The 20,209-nt window shown below is 41.7% G+C and overlaps 1 protein-coding gene across 5 annotated transcripts in view; it reads right to left on the minus strand.

The window, feature by feature from the left end:
* lin54 (lin-54 DREAM MuvB core complex component) overlaps nucleotides 1-20,209 on the minus strand; it is an 85,271-nt gene that overhangs the window by 55,855 nt on the left and 9,207 nt on the right. For 3 of the 5 annotated variants that reach the window (XM_043695198.1, XM_043695203.1, XM_043695220.1), the window contains exons 2-3: nucleotides 11,825-11,925; nucleotides 8,579-9,291 (exon numbers count right to left, since the gene is read on the minus strand). In XM_043695198.1, coding sequence (XP_043551133.1) covers nucleotides 8,579-9,256 — 678 coding nt within the window. In that variant the 5' untranslated portion in view covers nucleotides 9,257-9,291; nucleotides 11,825-11,925. The remainder of the gene's footprint in view (nucleotides 1-8,578; nucleotides 9,292-11,824; nucleotides 11,926-20,209) is intronic. The other 2 variants (XM_043695212.1, XM_043695199.1) reach the window with 2 other exon arrangements.

Below are 20,209 nucleotides of genomic sequence, written 5' to 3' on the forward strand. Positions count from 1 at the left end.
GGTTTTGTGATTTACATATGAAAGAAGTGAAACTATCACTGTATTCTAACAGATGAAAGGCTTAACAGATTAACAGACAATCAATGAATAATTTCAGTTACATCACACTGCAAATTTTTGCTATAAATTCTGTGTTACGATGGAGCCCTCCACAATCACCTGATGAAGGAGCGTCGCTCCGAAAGCTAGTGTGCTTCCAATTAAACCTGTTGGACTATAACCTGGTGTTGTGTGATTTTTAATTTTTAATTATTCAGCATTACTGTAGAATATGCTGCCAACACTAGATGGCACTTTAGCAAATTTAACCTAAGAGTCACAGAGTCAGAGATGTAGAGCACGGAAACAGACCCTTTAAACCATCTTGTCCAAGCTGACCAGATATCCTAATCCAACCTAGTCCCAATTGCCAGCACTTGGCCCATTGCCCTCTAAACCCTTCCTATTCATATACACATCCAGATGCCTTTTAAATGCCTCCACCACTTCCTCTGGCAGCTCATCCCATACATGCACCACACTCTGCATAAAAATGTTGCCCGGTAGGTCCCTTCTAAATCTTTCCCCTCTCACTCTAAATCTGTGCCCTGCGATTCTGGAGTCCGCCACCCTGGGAAAAGACCTAGTCTATTTATCCTATTCATACCTATGATTTTATAAACCCTTGTTGGTCACCCATCAGTCTTCGACGCTCCACAGAAAATAGCTCCAGCCTATTCAGTCTCTCCCTGTAGCTCAAATCCTCCAACCCTTGCAACATCCTTGTAAATCTTTTCTGAACCCTTTCAAGTTTCACAACGACCTTCCAATAAGACAAGAGGGAGTCAGAATTGCACCCATTATGCCAAAAGTGCCCTAACTGATATCCTGTGCAGCTGCACCATGACCTCCTAACTCCTGTACTCAATGCTCTGACCAATAAAGGGAAACATACCAAACACAACCTTCACTATCTTCTCTACCTGCAACTCTCATTCAAGGAACTATGAACATGCACTCCAAGGTCTCTTTGTTCCCGAGGCAACACTCCTAAGGATGTTACCATTAAGTCTATAAGTCATGCTCTAATTTGCTTTTCCAAAACGCAGCACTTCGCATTTATCTAAACTCCATCTGCCACTCCTCAGCCCATTGGCCCATCTGATCAAGATCCCCATTGTAATCTGAGGGAACCCTCTTCGCTGTCCACTACACCTCCAATTTGGGGGTAATCTGCAAACTTACTAACTATACCTCCTATGTTCACATCCAAATCATTCATATAAATGAAGAAAAGTAGCAGACCCAACACCGATCCTTGTGGCACTCCACTGGTCACAGGCCTCCACCACCACCCTCCGTCTTCTACCTTTGAGCCAGTTCTGTATCCAAATGGCTAGCTCTCCCTGTATTCCATGAGATCCCACCTTGCTCACCAGTCTCCCATGAGGAACCTTGTCAAATGCCTTACTGAAGTCCATATAGATCACATCTACCACTCTGCCCTCATCAATCCTCTTTGTCACTTCTTCAAAAAACTCAATCAAGTTCGTGAGATGTGATTTCCAACGCACAAAGCCATGTGGATAATTCCTAATCAGTCCTTGCCTTTCCAAATACACGTAAATCCTGTCCCTCAGGATTCCCTCCAACAACTTGCCCACCACCGATGTCAGGCCAGTGTATAGTTCCCTGACTTTTCCCTATAATGTTTCTTAAATAATGGCACCACATTAGTAGACCTCCAATCTTACGGCACCTCACTTGTGACTATTGATGATACAAATATCTCAGCAAGGGGGCCAGCAATCACTTCCCAGCTTCTAGAGTTCTAGGGTACACCTGATCAGGTCCTGGGGATTTATCCACCTTTATGCATTTCAAAACATCCAGCACCATCTTCCTCTGTAAGATGGACATTTTTCAAGATGTCACCATCTATTTCCCTGTATTCTACGTCTTCCATGTCCTTCTCTACAGTAAACACTGATGCAAAATACTTGTTTAGTATCTTCCCCCATCTCTTACAGTTCCACACATAGACCGCTTTGCTGATCTTTGAGGGGCCCTATTCTCTCCCTAGTTACCCTTTTTTGTCCTTAATTTATAAAATCCCTTTGGATTCCCCTTAACCCTATTTGCCAAAGCTATCTCATGTCACCTTTTTGCCCTCCTGTTTTCCCACTTAAGTAAACTCCTACTGTCTTTATACTCTAAGAAGTCTTCAATCTCTGCTGTCTATACCTGATGTATGCTTCCTTCTTTTTCTTAACCAAACCCTCAACTTCTCTAGTCATCCAGCTTTTGAGACATCTACCAGCCTTTACTTTCACCCAGACAGGAATATACTGTCTCTGCACTCTCCTTGTCTCATTTTTTAAGGTTTCCCATTTTCCAGCTGTCCCTTTACCTGCGAACATCTGCCCCCAATCAGCTTTTGAAAGTTCTTGCCTAATACCGACAAAATTAGCCTTCCTCCAATGTAGAACTTCAACTTTTAGATCCGGTCTATCCTCTTCCATCACTATTTTAAAACTAATAGAATTATGGTCGCTGACCCCAAAGTGCTTCCCCTCAGTCATCTGCCCTGCCTTATTTCCCAAGAGTAGGTCAAGTTTTGTACTTTTTCCATTAGATACATGCACATACTGAATCAGAAAATTTTCTTGTACACACTTAAAAAATTCCTTTCCATCTAAACCCTTAACACTATGGTAGCCCCAGACTATGTTTGGAAAGTTAAGACCCCTTACCATAACCACCCTATTATTCTTACAGTTAACGGAAATCTCCGGACAGATTTGTTTTCTCAATTTCCTGCTGACTCTTAAGGGTGTATAATACAATCCCAATCAGGTGATCAACCCTTTCTAGTGAAGAGATTTGAGAGATATTGAAAATTACAGACATAGAGAGAAATACCAAGAAATTGGAAACAGGCTAATAGAACATAGAAAAGTACAGCACAGAACAGGCCCTTCGGCCGACGATGTTATGCCGAGGATTATTCCTAATCTAAAATAAAATAACCTAACCTAATCTATGCACCCCTCAATTCACTGCTGTCCCTAATGACTCTGCTCCCACCATCACCACCACTGGTAACGCATTCCATGCATTCACAACTCTCTGCATAAAGAACCTACCTCTGACATCTCCCCTATACCTTCCTCCTAATAGCACCCCTCAATTCACTGCTGTCCCTAATGACTCTGCTCCCATCATTCACAACTCTCTGCATAAAGAACCTACCTCAGACATCTCCCCTATACCTTCCTCCTAATATCCTCGTGCCAGTCAATCCTGCCCTGGGGAAAATTCTCTGGCTAATGACTCTATCCATTGCTCTCATTACCTTATAAACCACGAACAGGTCACCTCTCTTCCTCCTCGTCCTCCTCTCCAGCGAGAAAAATCCGAGCTTAATCAATCTCTCTTCGTAAGACAAGCCCTCCAGTCCAGGCAGCACCCTCTCCAAAGCCTCCGTATCTTTCCTATAATAAGGCAAACAGAGATGGACCCAATGTTCCAAGTGTGGTCTCACCAGGGTCTTCGAGCTGCAGCAAAACCTTAAACTCGATCCCCCTGTTAATGAAAACCAAAACACCATATACTTTCTTAACAACCCTATCCACTTGGGTGGCAACTTTGAGAGAGCTATGCACTTGAACACCAAGATCCCGCTGTTCCTCCACACTGCCAAGAATCCTGTCTTTAATCCTATATTCAGCATTCAAGTTTGACGTTCCAAAATGCATCACTTCACATTTATCCAGGTTGAACTCCATCTGCCATTTCTCAGCCCAGCTCTGCATCCTGTCTATGTCACGCTGCAGCCTGCAATACCCTTGATACTATTGACGGCACCTCCAACCTTTGTGTCATCAGCAAATTTACTAACACATCCCTCAACATCCTCATCCAAGTCACTTATAAAAACTACAAAGAGCAGAGGCCCCAGAACAGAACCCTGAGGGACGCCACTCACCACTGACCTCCAGGCAGAATACTTTCCATCTGTAACCATCTCTGCCTTTTGTCAGCTAACCAATTCTGAATCCAGATAGCCAAATCTCCCTGTATCCCATACCTCCTGACTTTATAAATTAGCCTACCATGGGGAACCTTGCCGAATTCCACATACACCATATCCAGTGCTCGACCTGTCTTGTCACCTCCTCAAAGAACTCAATAAGCTTGGTGAGGCATGACCTGCCCCTCACAAAACCATGCTGGCTGCCTTTAATCATGCTATGCCTTTCCAAATGGTCATAAAATCTATCCCTCAGAATTCTTTCCAAAACCTTGCTGAGCACAGATGTAAGACTGACTGGTCTGTAATTGCCAGGGTTTTCTCTATTCCTCTTCTTGAAAAGAAGAATAACATTTGCCTCCCTCTAATCCACTGGTACGACTCTCGTGGAGAGTGAGGAAGCAAAGATCTTCACCAGCAGCTTCACAACCTCCTTTCTCGTTTCCCGGAGCAACCTTGGATAAATCTGGTCTGGCCCTGAGGATTTATTAATCTTAAATGTTTACCAAAATTTCCAGCACATCAACTTCATCAATCTTGATCTGTTCAAGCCTGTTTCCCAGCTCTTCGTGAGGTATTCATTTTCAAAACACATGACAAAATAAGCACAGCTATCTACAGAGCTAGTAGACTTGTTACAATTTCATGCAAGTTAAAAGAACTAATCATGAGTAAACTTGAGAAACCTTAGAACAATAAGTTAACAACAGTTTACACAGATTGCCACATGGAAGACTTTCCTAAGCGAGAATTTTTTTTTGCAAAGAGTAACAACCTAAGTCACTTATGGCAGACCTCATGAAGTTGCGCACATGGACTTCCAAATTTTGGGAATGGTGATGTAGTCAGGGACAAGTTTTCAAAACAAAAGTCCAAGAGTTTTAGAAGACTCAATCTATGTTCAACATGTATGCTACTTTGCGTCAGCTAAACAGGAAAGCCAATAAGTGAATGAACTGCACTGTAAAAACTACAGAGTACATTAGAGGAAACAAACAGGTAACTTGCATCTCTATTCACTATAGAGGGCACAAGTAACATCCCAGAAGTAACTATAAATCACGTCGTGGAAGGGATGGTAGAACTCAAGAAAATGAATATCAATTCTCAGGTAAGTTGTTCAAAGTTGCAGGCTGACAAGTGCCTCATTGACATCATCCGAAGGTCTTTGGAAAGTAGCTGAGATAGTTAATGCGTTGGTTTTAATTGTGCAAAAGTTCCCTCTATTCTGCAAAGCCCTGTTAGGTTGGAAGATAGCAAATCTAATCTCTTTGTTTAAAAAGGGAGGAAAAAGAAAGCAGGAAGCTTAACATCTGCCATGAGGAAAATGTTAGAAGCTATTATTTCAGTAGTTATGTAAGGAAATCTGGATAAGTTCACGATAATCAGAGCAAAGTTAGCATGAATTTGTCAAAGGAAAATCCTTTTTAATTAACTAATTGGAGTTCTTCAAAATAGTAACATATGATATGGAGAAAATGGAATCAGTGGATGTATGGTTCTAAGATTTCTAGACTGTTTTGATACACTGCCATATCAAAGATTATTGAAGAAAGAAGTGGTTCCTGGTGTAGAGGCTTGTACACTACCTTGTGTAGAACATTGGCTGGCTAACTAGAACGAGGTAGTGGACATGCATAGGTATTTATCAGGTTTGCAAGATGTAATGAATGGTGGGTGATAGGATAAGAGCTGGGAACTCAACTGTTGACAAGTTAGAAAGAAATAACTTGTATGAAGGGATAGAAGAAATAACTGCCCAACTTGTTGATGACAGAATGATGCTATGAAAATAAGCTCTGAAAAAGACACAAGGTTACCAAAAGAAACAAGGTTAGTTGAGTGGGCAATGATCTAGTAATTGGAGTATAATGTAGAAAAGTGTTAAATTGACAATTTTGAAGGAAGAACAGAAAAGAACAAGATTATCTAAATGGTGAGAGGATATAGAGCCGTGAGATGGGGAAGGATTACGGGCGGCATGGTGGCTCAGTGGTTAGCATTGCTGCCTTACAGTGCCAGGAACTCAGGTTCGATTCTAGCCCTGGGCGACTGTCTGTGCGGAGCTTGCACATTCTCCCAGTGTCTGTGCGGGTTTCCTCCCGGTGCTCTGGTTTCCTCCCACAGTCCAAAGATGTGCAGGACAGGTGAACTGGCCATGCTGAATTGTCCAGTGTTAGGTGCATTAGTCAGAGGGAAATAGGTCTGGGTGGATTACTCTTTGGAGGGTCGCTGTGGACTTGTTTGGCCGAAAGTTCTATACTGTAGAGAATCTAATCTAATCTGGGTGGCCCAGTGCATGAATTACCAAAATCTGGTATTTAAGTAATGAGGAAATTAAACGTTTATTGCAAATAAAAGGATACAAAAGTAGGAATTTCTGCTTTAGTTATTGAGGCCTCTGCTGAAACCACATATGGAATAATGTTATAGTACTGGTCATCTTATTTAAGGAACAATGCAAATTAATTGAAGGTAGTTCAAAGAAGGTTTTCCAGACTAATACGTAGAATGGGTTGGCATGCCTTATGATTAAAAGGTAGGACAGTTCAATTGTGTATCCGCTAGACCTTAGGAGACAGAAACATGCATGATTCTGAGGGGACTTGACAGGTTAGATGAGAGAGGACCTTTCCTCTTATGGGGGAATCTAGAATTAGGGATCACTATTTAAAAATAAAGTGTTATCTATTTAAAACAGTTTAGGTGAATTCTTTTTCTCTCAGAGGGTCATGAGTCCTTAGAGTATTACTCCTTAAAGGCAGAAGCACGGTCTGGATCTTAAAGGCAGAAGTGTACAGATTCTCGGTAAGGAAGGGGGTGAAGGGTGATAACCTCAAGTGGGCTTAAAGGTTGCAATCAGATCAACCATAATCTTATTAAATAGCAGAGTAGGCCAAGTTAATTGAAAAAAGATTTCTCTTTCACAGGCAAATAGCCTATTCCTGCGCCATGTTCATATGTAAATCAAATTGTACAGCACTTTAGTCAGACCACACGGAATACCACGTCCAGTCTGGTGGCAACAAGAGATACTTAAATGTGAAGCATTATGGAAAAGAACCATGAGGTGAATATCTCATTGGTAATTGGAGGAAATAGTGGAGAACTCTAGGGCTTTTAAAGCTAAAAATGTGTCTTGCAGCCATGATCTGGTTCAGTTATATAAAAATAGTACAGAAGCAGTTAATACCAAATACTACTTTAAATAGTGGCACTTGAAGAAATGGATACCAATTACCTTTAGGACTGGTAATAGCAGAGCTTTCTTCAGATAATGAATTACCACATGGAATTATGTTTCAAGTAGGGGATACAAAGGACGTGAGAATTACAAACAAAGAGCAGAAATTAAATTTAAAGTATTGCATCACTATTTCTCATGGTGGCTTAGTGGTAAGCACTGCTGCCTCACAGTGCCAGGGACCCGGGTTCGATCCTAGCCTCGGCTAACTGTCTGTGCGGGTATCCTCCGGGTGCTCCGGTTTCCTCCCACAATTCAAAGATGCACAGGTTAGGTGAATTGGCCATGCTATATTGCCCAGTATTCAGGGATGTGTAGGTTAGGTGCATTAGTTAGGGGTAAATATGGAGGAATATGGTTGGGGAATGGGTCAGGGTGAGTTACTCTTCAGAGGGTCGGTGTGGACTTGTTGGGCCAAAGGGCCTGTTTCCACACTGTAGTGATTCTATGATTCTAATTCAGGATGCCCATAGTACTTTGAAAACAATTGTGTACTTTTTCCACATGTAGTCATTGTTGTAATTTAAGAAGTACAAGCAGCTCGTGCAGAGCTAGCTCCCATGAGCAAAGAGATAGTGCCCAGACAACCTAACTTTGCGATCGATTCTACACTGTCCTGCTCTTCTTTGAATTGTGGGTCCTTTTACATCAACCAGAGAGCACAGACAGGGCTTTAGTTTAACAGTTCATCCAGAAGATGCTACCTCTGATAATACTGCATTCCCTCAAGTTCTGCAGTGGAGTATAAGGCTAGATTTTTCTGTTTACGTTTCTGGAGAGCAACTTGACTTCATAACCGCGATAGGAATGCTACAAACTAAACCGCCGCCGACAAAATAGATGAGATCGACTTTGAATTGACAAAATTGAACTAGAAGCCCTTCATCATCAGTTTTTTTTAAAAATTTCTTTCATTTTTCACCAGTGAATTAAAAAAATCCATGGAAGTAATGAACCTAGCATTGACAGCAGTAGTGAAAGTCCATTTTGAAAATACAAAGAGCAAACCACAAAGTCATACAGACAGAGGCAAGACAGCGGGAAAAAGAAATCAAGGGTGATAAACAAAAACAGTGAACAGCTTGGGAGAAAGGACCAAGTTCAGTTGTCGCATATTTGTGATCCAAGACCCACTTGATAAATGCTGTCTCTCTCTCTCTGACCAGACTGAAGTTTATAACTCACGGTATGACAATGTCACATATGGCTTTTCCCTAAGCCTGTCATTAAGTTTCTGTCAGTCATTCATTAACTTCACCAGATATTCCATCTCTAACATTTCAGTAGTCACTGAGTCTTATTAGAAGCACTTTATCATTTACCTGATTTTGTGTAGGCTGAACTGATGTATTTAGAGAAGGATTCCCAGAAACCAACATATTTGATACTCCAGTTAGTGTCTTTCCCGCAACTCTTCCACCAAGAGTAACTACCTTTATTTGTTTCTGCCCCTGTGGGTCCATTGCTGGTAATTGAGATGAGACTTGAAGGTGAGCTCCTTGACTTGGTGGCAATGAAAGTACGATGGACTGTCGGGACTTTCCAAGAGTAGTCACTACCAGTTGCTGCCCTACTGGTTCTGACTTTATAGCTTGGCTGGAGATGCTGTAATCAGAGTGTTCAGATACTGGGTTAAGAACAATCTGATTTGCTGCTAAAGATATGGGTGTTCCAGCAGTTGTGCTTGGGAGGCTGATGTTACCAATAGCCTTTGACGTACTGTCAACAGTATTAATTTCCATCTTTATACTTGGGTCACTTAAAACAAATGGTGTAGTACTATTTGTCAACACAGTGACCTGGTCTGCAATGCTCGACAGAATCTCAGCGTTCTTGCCTTCATTTGGATCTATAATTTCCTCGAGCTCAGTTTCCATGGGAACTGGATCACCATGCTCTGAGGTTATTGTGATAGCCTCAATACTATCATCTTCGATGATGGCAGTGTCCATTATCTCCTCAGGTAGCAGGCTATTCACCTCAGCTGACACCACTTCCATCTTAATAATGCAGATACTCGGCAAGCACTGGGTAACTGAAACAAAAATGAGAGAAAAGCAAAATTAAAATTTGCTATTGCAGCACTTAAAATAACGCTAGATCAAATCTCAAAAACAAACTGGCAAAAAGGAAAGTACTCTTCCATTCATATTGGTTGACAGCTTAATGAGTAATCTACTTCTATTAATATTGATATTAAGAGAAATAATCAAAGCTTAGTCAAAGCCAAAGTTTTTGAAAATTGCTTTATAGAGGCCAAGAGGTTTAGAGAGGGAAATCTAGAGCTTAGGGCCTACACAGTTGAAGACACTCACGATTTGGACAACCACAAGATTTGGAGGAATGCAGAGTTTGCATAGGGTTAAGGGACTACAGGAGTTTACAGACTTAAAGAGAGATAAGACCATAGAGAACCTGTGTGCAAGGGACTGAAGTTTACCAGTGTACCATTTCCACCCCAGCTAAATATTCAGATAGGGGTGGCCCATCCATAAATCCTGATTGCACTGCAGCAATTTAACACTGGGAGCAGCAGCACAAATTGCTTTAATGTGAGACTTCTGTCTCTTCGCAGGGGAAAGTCCCATCTTAGATAACTGCCAGACAATCAAATGAAACAGATCCTAACCAAGTGCATGAATGAAGGCCTTAGCCTTGTGGTTAAGGGGTTGCAGGGCTCTCAGCTATTTAGCTGAGAGTGGCCGTGATTGTAGGGAGACTCCACCCATCTCCCTAACTCTATGGCAGTCAGGCTTTGCACCTGGTATGTGCCTCTCACTACTGGGGACAATATACAGACAGTGGCAGGAAAAGGTGGTTAAGTAGTCATTAATTGGTTCATTAAGGTCTTAAATTAAGCTCCAGACCAAATAAGCTGCCTGATGCATTTCCCAACCACATAGAATTTTATGCAGGAGGTAGTGAGAGATAGGCAGCAGGAACATCAGATGCTAGACTTTACTTTCATCCCTGTCCTAGGATGGGAATGCATAAAAGCTGGCCCATTTTAAAAAGGTATTCAGAGATCCGAGGCAAAATAAAAAAGTACAAGTCACCACTGTTTTCTCATGAGAGAGACTACTAATGGGGAGTTCAACTGGAGAATTATCAAGCCTCAGGTGAGGTCGAGAAGGAGAGTACTTCATGGTAACCTCGGCCAAGCGGGACTGGAATTCACGCTGTTAGCATTACTCTGCATTGCAAAAAGGTTGTCCAGCCAACCGTGCTAAGATTCCATAGAGACAAAGTAGATCTGCAAGCCCAGGGTTGATGAATAGCATTGTAGAATGGTTATAGCAGAAGAGGCAGCTATTCAGCCCAGTTATCCATGCCAGAGGAACTCTGCCATGCTGGTTCCAGTTCTGTGCCCTTTCTTCATCGCCCCAGGCATGTAGTCTTTTAGCCTTTTTAAAAGCTTCAACACACATGTTGTGCATTCACTCACTGCTTTTAAAAAAAAGCTTTTCCTCATGATACCATTGACTCTTTTCTGGCTCACCTTAAAATTACTGATCCCTGGTTCTCACCCTTTCCACTATTAGGAAATGTTTTTCTCTATTCTAGCTAAAGCCCTCAATTTTGAAAAGACTAGGAATCAATGGGTTATTTTCCAAATGATAGGAGAGTCTAAAACTAGAAGGCAAACGTTTAAGGTGAGAGGGGAACAACTGAAAAGTGATCTGAGGTGATCTGTACGGAACAACCTGACAGTGCAGGTGGGTACATTCACAACATTGAAAAGGCATCTGGACTGGTACATGAAAAAGAAGGATTACGATGGATTTATGCCAAATGTTGGCAAATGGGACAAGATCATTTTAGGAAATCAGGTCGACATGGAGGAGTTGGACAGAAGGGTCTTTTTCTGTGCTGTATAACTTTATATCTCTGTGGTAGGCAGTGGCGAACGTGATGCAAGAGGGATCTGTGCAAGAACCCCAGTTATTCACAATATACATTAATAAATTAGACGCGAGAACTTGATGTAATATCTCCAGATTTCAAATCACACAAGACTGGCTGGAAGAGTGAACTGCAAGGAGTATGCACAGATACTTCATTGTGATTTGGACAAGTTGAGCAAGTGGGCAAATAGATGGTAGATGAACTAGAGTGTGCATAACCATGTATGGGGAAGGTGATCTGGTTATGGAGGGAGTGCAAAGACCTACCAAACGGATTCCTGGGATGGCAGGACTGATTTATAAAGAGAGAAATTGGATCATTTTAGATGATATTCACTGGAGTTTAAAAGATCGAGGGTCAGTCTCACAGAAGCCTACTGCAGGACCAGACAGGACAAATGCAAGAATGACATCCCCTGGGAGCAATCAACAAGTAGCATCAGAGGCGGTGGAGGGGTTGTGAGAGATAAAATGTGTACAAAAGAATGGGCAAGGGACTGTGCTGGTGACCAAGTGAGATAATGTCACATATGTGGATGCAAAATCTATAAGTGAATTTTAATTAGATACTTCTAAACATACAAGCAAGGTTGCTTGTTGATTGAAAACAATTAATAACTAAAAGGCAGCTTTTCATGAACTATTTTTTTTTTAAAAACTTACTCTGCTTCAGATTTTTGACTCAAAACATCTTCTGTTGTTACATGATGATAGTTATCTCGTCTTGGCATGGACATTCTTCTGAATTTAACAATTAATTCGATCTGTGAACAATCATATACAGAAATAATGGCGCGTCTATATGCAGAGTTGATAACAACTTGTGCCATGTCATTGTTTTTAAACCCAGAGCATGAAATATCTAATTTCAATGCTAGTTCAGTAGGACTTATGAACTTGCAGATGGAGAACGTGGCGGTATTGGGAATTTTTTTCCATTGTGAAACCTGGTCTATATCTGTAATCATACTAGCATTGCTGCAGTCGAGTTTTTAAATTTTAAAGAGATTCTAAACTACTCCATAATTCTTTGCTTTTATCAGTGCATATGCAGCGAAAGAAAAAGTTGGAGGTTAAACTCTCAAATTATACACAGGTTTATTTACATTTTTAAGCAACACAGCTCCATAATTTATTTGTGCAGTCATGTGTTTCAGATATAGTAGTTTTAAGCAGCCAACTTGTGCATGGCCTGAATGGGGACTTTCAGTTTGTGGCATGACTGCGCAGCTTAAAAGACAACATTGGTTATAAAATCCTTAGGCCAAATAATAGTTTTCATCCAAGAAATATGCTAATATTTGATAGCAGGTACCAAGTTCAGGAGCTCATGACTGAAATGCATATCAGTGAAGTAGCATGTGTGACCTCGTATTAAATCAGGTCTTTAAAACACCACAATACTTAAAGGGCAGAAAAAATGTCCTCTTGTGCTTGAAGTCGAGGAAAAAACTTATCACCGGACATCCACAATTGTATCGAGCCATCTTCTCTAAAATCAGTACATTGCTCCATTAGTTTTCATGCCAAGACCACTTACAAGAACCATAGGGGCAGTAGCCTAGTGGTAATGTCAATGGTCTAATAATCCAGAGTTCTGGACTAATCCTTGGGAGATATGCTCAGATTCCACGGCTACAGCTGGAAGAACTTAATGAATCCAGAATTAAATGCTAATTTCATTACTAATAATCATGAAATTATCAGGCTGCATTACAATTCCATCTGGTTCATTTGTGTTCACCAAGAAGGATGGTCCTATACAAGATGGATGGATTGCACCTTGCAAGACTAGGACCAATATCCTCAGTTGAGAGTGTGTTGCTGGAAAAGCACAGCAGGTCAGGCAGCATCCAAGGAGCAGGAGAATCGACATTTCAGGCATAAGCCCTTCATCAGGAATGAGGCTTGTGGGTCGGAGCTGAGAGATAAATGGGAGGGGGGTGGGTTTGAGGGGAGGTAGCTGGTAAAGTGATAGGTGGCTGTAGGTGAAGGAGAAGGTGATAGGTCAGAGGGGACAGTGATGGACAGGTCTGGAGGGCGGTGCCAAGTTGGAGACTTGGAACTGAGATCATGTTTGGGGGGGAATGGTTGCAGGGTCCCAAGGCGGAATATGAGGCATTCCTCCTCCAGACATCAGGTGGTAATGGTTTGGCGGTGGATGAGGCCCAGGACCTGCGTGTCCTTGACTGAGTGGGAGGGGGAATTGAAATGTTCAGCCACAGGGCAGTGGGGTTGGTTGGTGGTGCAGGGGTCCCAAAGATGTTCTATGAAATGATCCACAAGAAGATGTCCTGTCTCCCCGACATAGAAGAGACCACACCAGGTGCAACCAGTGTCATCTACTGCATCCGTTGCACTCTCAAGGGCGTGCAGGTCCTGGGCCTCCTCCATTGCCAAACCATTACGATCTGACGCCTGGAGGAGGAACGTCTCACATTCCACCTTGGGACCCTGCAACCACAGGGGATAAATGTGGATTTCGACAGCTTCCTCATTTCCTCTCCCCATACATGATCCCAGTCCCAATCCTCCAACTTGGCACTGCCCTCCTAATCCATCCATCACTGTCTCCCTCACTCTCATCCATTTATCGCTTTCCCAGTTAACTCCCCCCAATCCCACACCTTTGCTATTTATCTCTCAGCCCCAACCCACAAGCCTCATTCCTGATGAAGGGCTTACGCCCGAAAAGTAGATTCTCCTGCTCCTTGGATGCTGCTTGACCTGCTGTGCTTTTCCAGCACCACACGTTCGACTCTGATCGCCAACATCTGTAGTCCTCACTTTCTCCCAATATCCTCACAGAGGCATTGAGTAGTACAGTGGGGAAGGATACATATGAGTGGCAGGGGCATTGGAACCCAAGTGAAGAGATACATGAGAAGGAAATAAAGCCAGAAATAAAACATGGAAAAGTAGGAAGCAAAAAAGTTGAATGCAGAGGAAATAAAGGCTACTAGCAGAAAACAGGGGAACACTGAAAAGACAAAATTAATGGTATTATATTAGAATGCTATTCAAGAGTGTTCAATATTTAGAAAGGACAGGAAAGGAAAGGAACTGGAGAGTATTTTTAAAAAAAGAATGAACTCTGCAATAATGAGAAAGGATATTGGTTCAGAAAATCTAGATGTAGAATCAGTATGGGTAGAGATAAGAGATAACGGATAGAAAACATTAGTTTAAGTTGTCTATAAGCTTCTTAGCTGTAGTGTTTAGGAACGACAGGAAATTAGGCAAGCATGTAGGAAGGATGATATTCATTGAATACTATATCTATATAAAGACTTAGCAAACCACGTTAGCAGATGAACCTCTAGAGTGTGGACTCGATTTATTTTTCTACCCAGTTTATTGAGGAACAAGTTGTTCTAGATTTGGTACTGTGCACAGATATGGGGTTAACTAATAATCTTTTTATGTAGGTCCATTAGAGAACAGTGACCAAGTACAAGGGAATTCTTCACTGGGATAAAAAGAATAGTAGTCTAATCCAAAACTTGGATCCTAAATCTAAAGTGTGGTGCTGGAAAAGCACAGCAGGTCAGGCAGCATCTGAGGAGCAGGATAATCGACGTTTCAGGCATACACCCGTAATCGGGATTCCTGATACAGAGGAAACAAAGGCTACTAGCAGGAAACAGGGGAATACACAAAAAAAGTGTAAAAATACTGAAAAGACAAATCTAATGGTATTATATCAGAATGCTATTCAAGAGTGTTCAATATTTAGAAAGGGTTTAGAAACTTTTCCATGTTTTATTTCTGGCTTTATTTCCTTCTCATGTATCTCTTCACTTGGGTTCCAAGCCCCTGCCACTCTTTTGTATCCTTCCCCACTGCACTACTCAATGCCTCCATGAGGATATTGGGAGAAAGTGAGGACTGCAGATACTGGCGATCAGAGTCGAGCGTGTGGTGCTGGAAAAGGATTCCTGATGAAGGACTTATGCCCGAAATGTCGATTCTCCTGCTCCTTGGATGCTGCCTGACCTGCTGTACTTTTCCAGCATCACACTATCAACTCTGATCTCCAGCATCTGTAGTCCTCACTTTCTCCTAAATCTAAACAAAAGGATATTATGAAACCCATTGCAACAGTTATACATTTCTTTCTGGTAGAAAAGCACATCAGGAAAAAATGGCACACAACTGTAGCTAACAAAAAGAATCAAAGATAGCATTAAATCCAAAGAGGAATCAACAAAGTTGCTAGAAAAATAACAAGCCTTGGATTGGAAGCATTTTAGAATTCAGCAAAGGAAAGCAAAAGAAAGAGGGGGAAAATATAAAAGTAGGAGAGAAACGTTGCAACCAACATAAAAGCAGATCATAAATTCTCCATACTACAGAGGAGGAAGTGCTGGATGTCTTGAAACGCATAAAAGGTGGTACATCCCCAGGACCTGATCAGGTGTATCCCAGAACTCTGTAGCTAGAGAAGTGATTGCTGGTTCTCTTGCTGAGATATTTGTATCATCGGTAGTCACAGGTGAGGTGCCGGAAGACTGGAAGTTGGCTAACGTGGTGCCACTATTTAAGAAAGGTGATAAAGACAAGCCAGGGAACTATAGACCAGTGACGTCGGTGGTGGGCAAGTTGTTGGAGGGAATCCGGAGGGACAGGAGTTACATGTATTTGGGATGGGCAAGGACTGATTAGGGATAGTCAGCGTGGCTTTGTGCGTGGTAAATCACATCATACAAACTTGATTGAATTTTTTTGATGAAATAACAAAGAGGATTGATGAGGGCAGAACTGTAGATGTGATCTTTATGGACTTCAGTAAAGCATTTGACAAGGTTCCCCATTGGAGACTGGTTAGCAAGGTTAGATCTCAGAATACAGGGAGAACTAGCCATTTGGATATACAACTGGCTCAAAGATAGAAGACAGAGTGTGGTGGTGGGAGGGTTGTTTTTCAGACTGGAGGGCTATAACCAGTGGAGCGCCACTACTTTTCGTCATTTATGTTAATGATTTGGATATGAGTTTAAGAGGTACAGTTAGTAAGTTTGCAGATGACACCAAAATTGGAGGTGTAGTGGATAGCGAAGAAGGTTACAACGGGATCTTGATCAGATGGGCTGATGGGCTAAGGACTAGCAGATGGAGTTTAATTCAGATAAATGCGAGGTGCTGCATTTTGGAAAAGCAAATCTTAGCAGGAATTGTACACTTAATGGTCAGGTCCTAGGGAGTGTTGCTGAACAAAGAGACCTTGGAGTGCAGGTTCATTGCTCCTTGAAAGTGGAGTCGCAAGTAGATAGGAAGTGAAGGCGGCATTTGATATGCTTTCCTTTATTGGTCAGAGTATTGAGTACAGGAGTTGGGAGGTCATGTTGCAGCTGTACAGGACATTGGTTAGGCCACTGTTGGAATATTGCGTGCAATTCTGGTCTCCTTCCTTTTGGAAAGATGTTGTGAAACTTGAAAAGATTTACAAGGATGTTGCCAGGGTTGGAGGATTTGCGTTGTCAGGAGAGGCTGAATAGGCTGGGGCTGTTTTCTCTGGAGCATCAGAGGCTAAGGGGTGACCTTATAGAGGTTTATAAAATCATGAGATACATGGACAGGGTAAATAGACAATGTCTTTTCCCTGGGGTCAGGGAGTCCAGAATTAGAGGGAATTCTAATGACGCAAATACTAACTGGGATAGTTTTACTCTCCAAGATAAGGGGGAACAAAATTCCTAAATTGCACCCCGGAGAACTTATGCAATCACTATGTACGAAGCCCTCCAAGGGAGGGGTGTTCCTGGATGTAATATTCTAAAATGAAACCAAACAATTAGTAAGTACCGTACATCAGTAGGAGAACATTTTGGTGATAGTGACCATAATTCAGCTACATATTGAATAACTATAGAAAATAATAAAGGATGATTTGGAAATTAAATCTGGAGAAGACTAATTTCACAAAGATATGATTTTGCCCAATGGGACTAGGCTTGGAAGGCAGGTGTGTTCCTGAAAAGACAAAGGGTGAGACCAAGACTGGAGAACACTGGATGTCAAGGGGTATGATTATTAGGATTAATTAAAAAAAAGTGTATGGCAGATAGAGTTCAATTTCATCAGAATCCAATGAGATTATAACAGATTTGATAACCCTCAACTTCACCTTCCTGACTCTCCCCATAATCTTGATTCACTTACTAATTAAAATTCTGTCTATCTCAGCCTTGAATATCCTTAATCATTCTCAATAGCCCTCTTTGGTAAAGAATTCCACAGATTCACTGCCCGCTGAAATAATTCATCCTCATTGCAGTCTTAAGTGGGCGACTCCACATTGAGATTATAATCTCTGCTCCTAGATTTTCCCATGAGTTAACAATCTTTCTGCATGTACCCTATTAAGTACCCTAAAAGTCTATGTTTCAATAAAGGTGGTCTCTCATTCTTCTAAATTCCAATGAATAGAGGCTCAATCAACTCAACCTCTCCTTGTGAGATGATCCCTCCATAACCAGGGTCAATTTAGTGAACCTTCTCTGGGCTGCTCCAATGCCAGTATATCTTACATTAGATAAGGAGCCCATTAAGTATCCCCGCTGTGGTCTGACTAGTGGTCTGTAGTTTTAGCAAAACCTCCCTGCTTTCATACTCCATTCCCTTTGAAATAATTCCATTTGCTTTCCTTATTACTACCTTCCCCAACAGTAATTTTCAAATCCTCAATGGTTATGAGAGCTGCCAGGATTAACTGATAATTCCATTACCATAAAAAGGACAAAGAGATGGAGCAGGGAATTTCAAGTCAATCAGTTTAACCTTAGTGTTGGGTAAGTGATTAGAAAGAGTTTGGAGGAACAGAATGTATCTGCACTTGGACAGACACAGATTGATCAGGGAACTTGGCATAGGTTTGTCAAGGGAAGCTCATGTTTGACAAATCTGATCAAAGTTTTTGCAAGGTAGCCAGAAGCATTGATGAAGGTCTACATGGACTTTAGCAAGGCTTTTGAATAGGTCCTTCAAGGTAGACTGGTCAAGAAAATAAGAGCCGATGGGATCCAAGGCATGGTGGCACATTAGTCCCAAAATTGACTGAAAGGCAGAAATCGAGGATGACTGTAGAAGGATGTTTTTGTGTCCAGATGTTTATTTCCCTGGGGGATTTTGCAGGGTTCAGAGTTGGCGCTGTTGCTGTTTGTGGTATACATTAATGATTTGGGCTTAAATATCGGGTTATGATCAAGTTCATGAGTGACACAAAAATTGATAGGGTGGTAAATAATGAGGAAGATAGCATAAACTGCAGGTGGATATCAGCACATTGAGCAGGTCGGCAGAGCAATGGCAAATGGAATTCAACGCAGGAAAGTATGAGGTAATAAAAGAGCGAAGGTGGCAAGGCATTACACTGTGAATGGTAAAACACTGGAAAATACTGAACAGAGGTACCTTGGTAGGCAGTCCTCAATGAATACTTTGCTCTAGGGAAGGCAGTAATAGGGAAAACAAATGGAATTTTGGGCTTTATTTCAAAGGGAATGGAGTATGAAACTAGGGAGCCTTTGTTAAAACTCTACAAGACACAAGTCAGACCACAGTTAAAATACTCTGTGTACATCCAGAGATCCCTGAAGGTGGAAGAACAGATGGATAAAATGGCTAAGAAAGCATATATACTTTCCATTATAGCAGAGGTTAGGCCTCAATTAGGGAACCGCATGCAGTTCTGATCACTACACTATAAAAAGGATGTGATTATGCTGGAGAGAATGCAGATAAGATTTAACAAGATGCTGCCTGGACTGAGGGGTTTGAGCTAGGGAAAAGATTGGATAGGTTGGGGTTTTCTTCTTTGGAGCAGCAAAGGTTGAAAGGGGACCTGATAGAAATGTATAATATTATGACAGGCATAAAGAAATAGATAGGAAAGTATGTTTTCCATTAGGTGCACTGGGACAATAACCAGGGCCAAAGACTTCAGCGAAGTCTAGGACAGCTAAGAGGATGGTGGAGAAAGAATATTTTCAGAGGGTGGTGGGTGTCTCGCCCTGCCAATTCTCTCACACCCTAAGGATGATTATGAGACATAAATCACATTGTAGCCTTACTTGTTTTGAAACATATGCCTGTTCTGGACCAGGCAAGATCCCTTCAAAATATTTCAAGAAGGTAGCCTAAGCCCAAACTTTTTCTTATGTTAAAGGCAGATGTTTAGTGGATGTTCCAGTTGTGATGCAGCTGACCTTAAGCAAAACAACACTTATTTCAACACTACAGTTTAAACATGAAGAAAACAGAATTTAGAATAATTTAATTATTTGAAAACTCCATCGACTCAATATTGAAACTTACTAAAGAGCTGTTCTAATCCCCGCAACATCACATCAACACACCCCTTGGCAAAAAGGTAAACTTGAACACAAGTTCTTACAAGCAGGAAGGATTTCAGAGAGCAAAGTCAGGCAGGTATCATCTGCTGAAGCATGGAACCTTTTTCCACTGCAGCTTCTGACTGCCTGCTACTAACAGCTTCTCTGCTGCAACTAAACCAAATTAGAAAACAAAATACCTCAACTGGGAGAACTGCCCAATTCCCTGCCATTGCTAAAGACGACAAATAGACATCTCTACCTTTACGACCCCTCTTAGAAAAAGCCAAGGACAAAATAACCATGTTAAAAGGGGTGGCATCATCACAGTGCCAATGGGAAAAAAAAACTGCTTGCAGAACAAAAAGAGAGGAATCTCTTGCTCCTCCTGACATTGTACTCAGCCCTTAAGTGAGGCAAGTCAAACCCTCAACAGCTTGCACAGGTTGCCATTGACTTGCAACATGCAGTAGTATACGGGGATGAGGATATGGAGGCCATTAGTGATAAGGAAGAAGGGGCAAGTACAGCTTCACCTGGTCCCTTTTCTAAAAATCTATTGCCCAAAGAGGTCTCAAGTTTGATCTGTTTTCTGAATGGAGTTCACTTATCCCATTATGGGTGGCACTCTGCATAAGACTGGTAGAAATCCTGGATTTCCATGAATTCATCACATTCAGTGAGACTGGCTGAAACAAAAAAAAACCCAGACAGA

Source organism: Chiloscyllium plagiosum, chromosome 1, assembly GCF_004010195.1.
Source record: "Chiloscyllium plagiosum isolate BGI_BamShark_2017 chromosome 1, ASM401019v2, whole genome shotgun sequence".
Classification (NCBI taxonomy): domain Eukaryota; kingdom Metazoa; phylum Chordata; class Chondrichthyes; order Orectolobiformes; family Hemiscylliidae; genus Chiloscyllium; species Chiloscyllium plagiosum.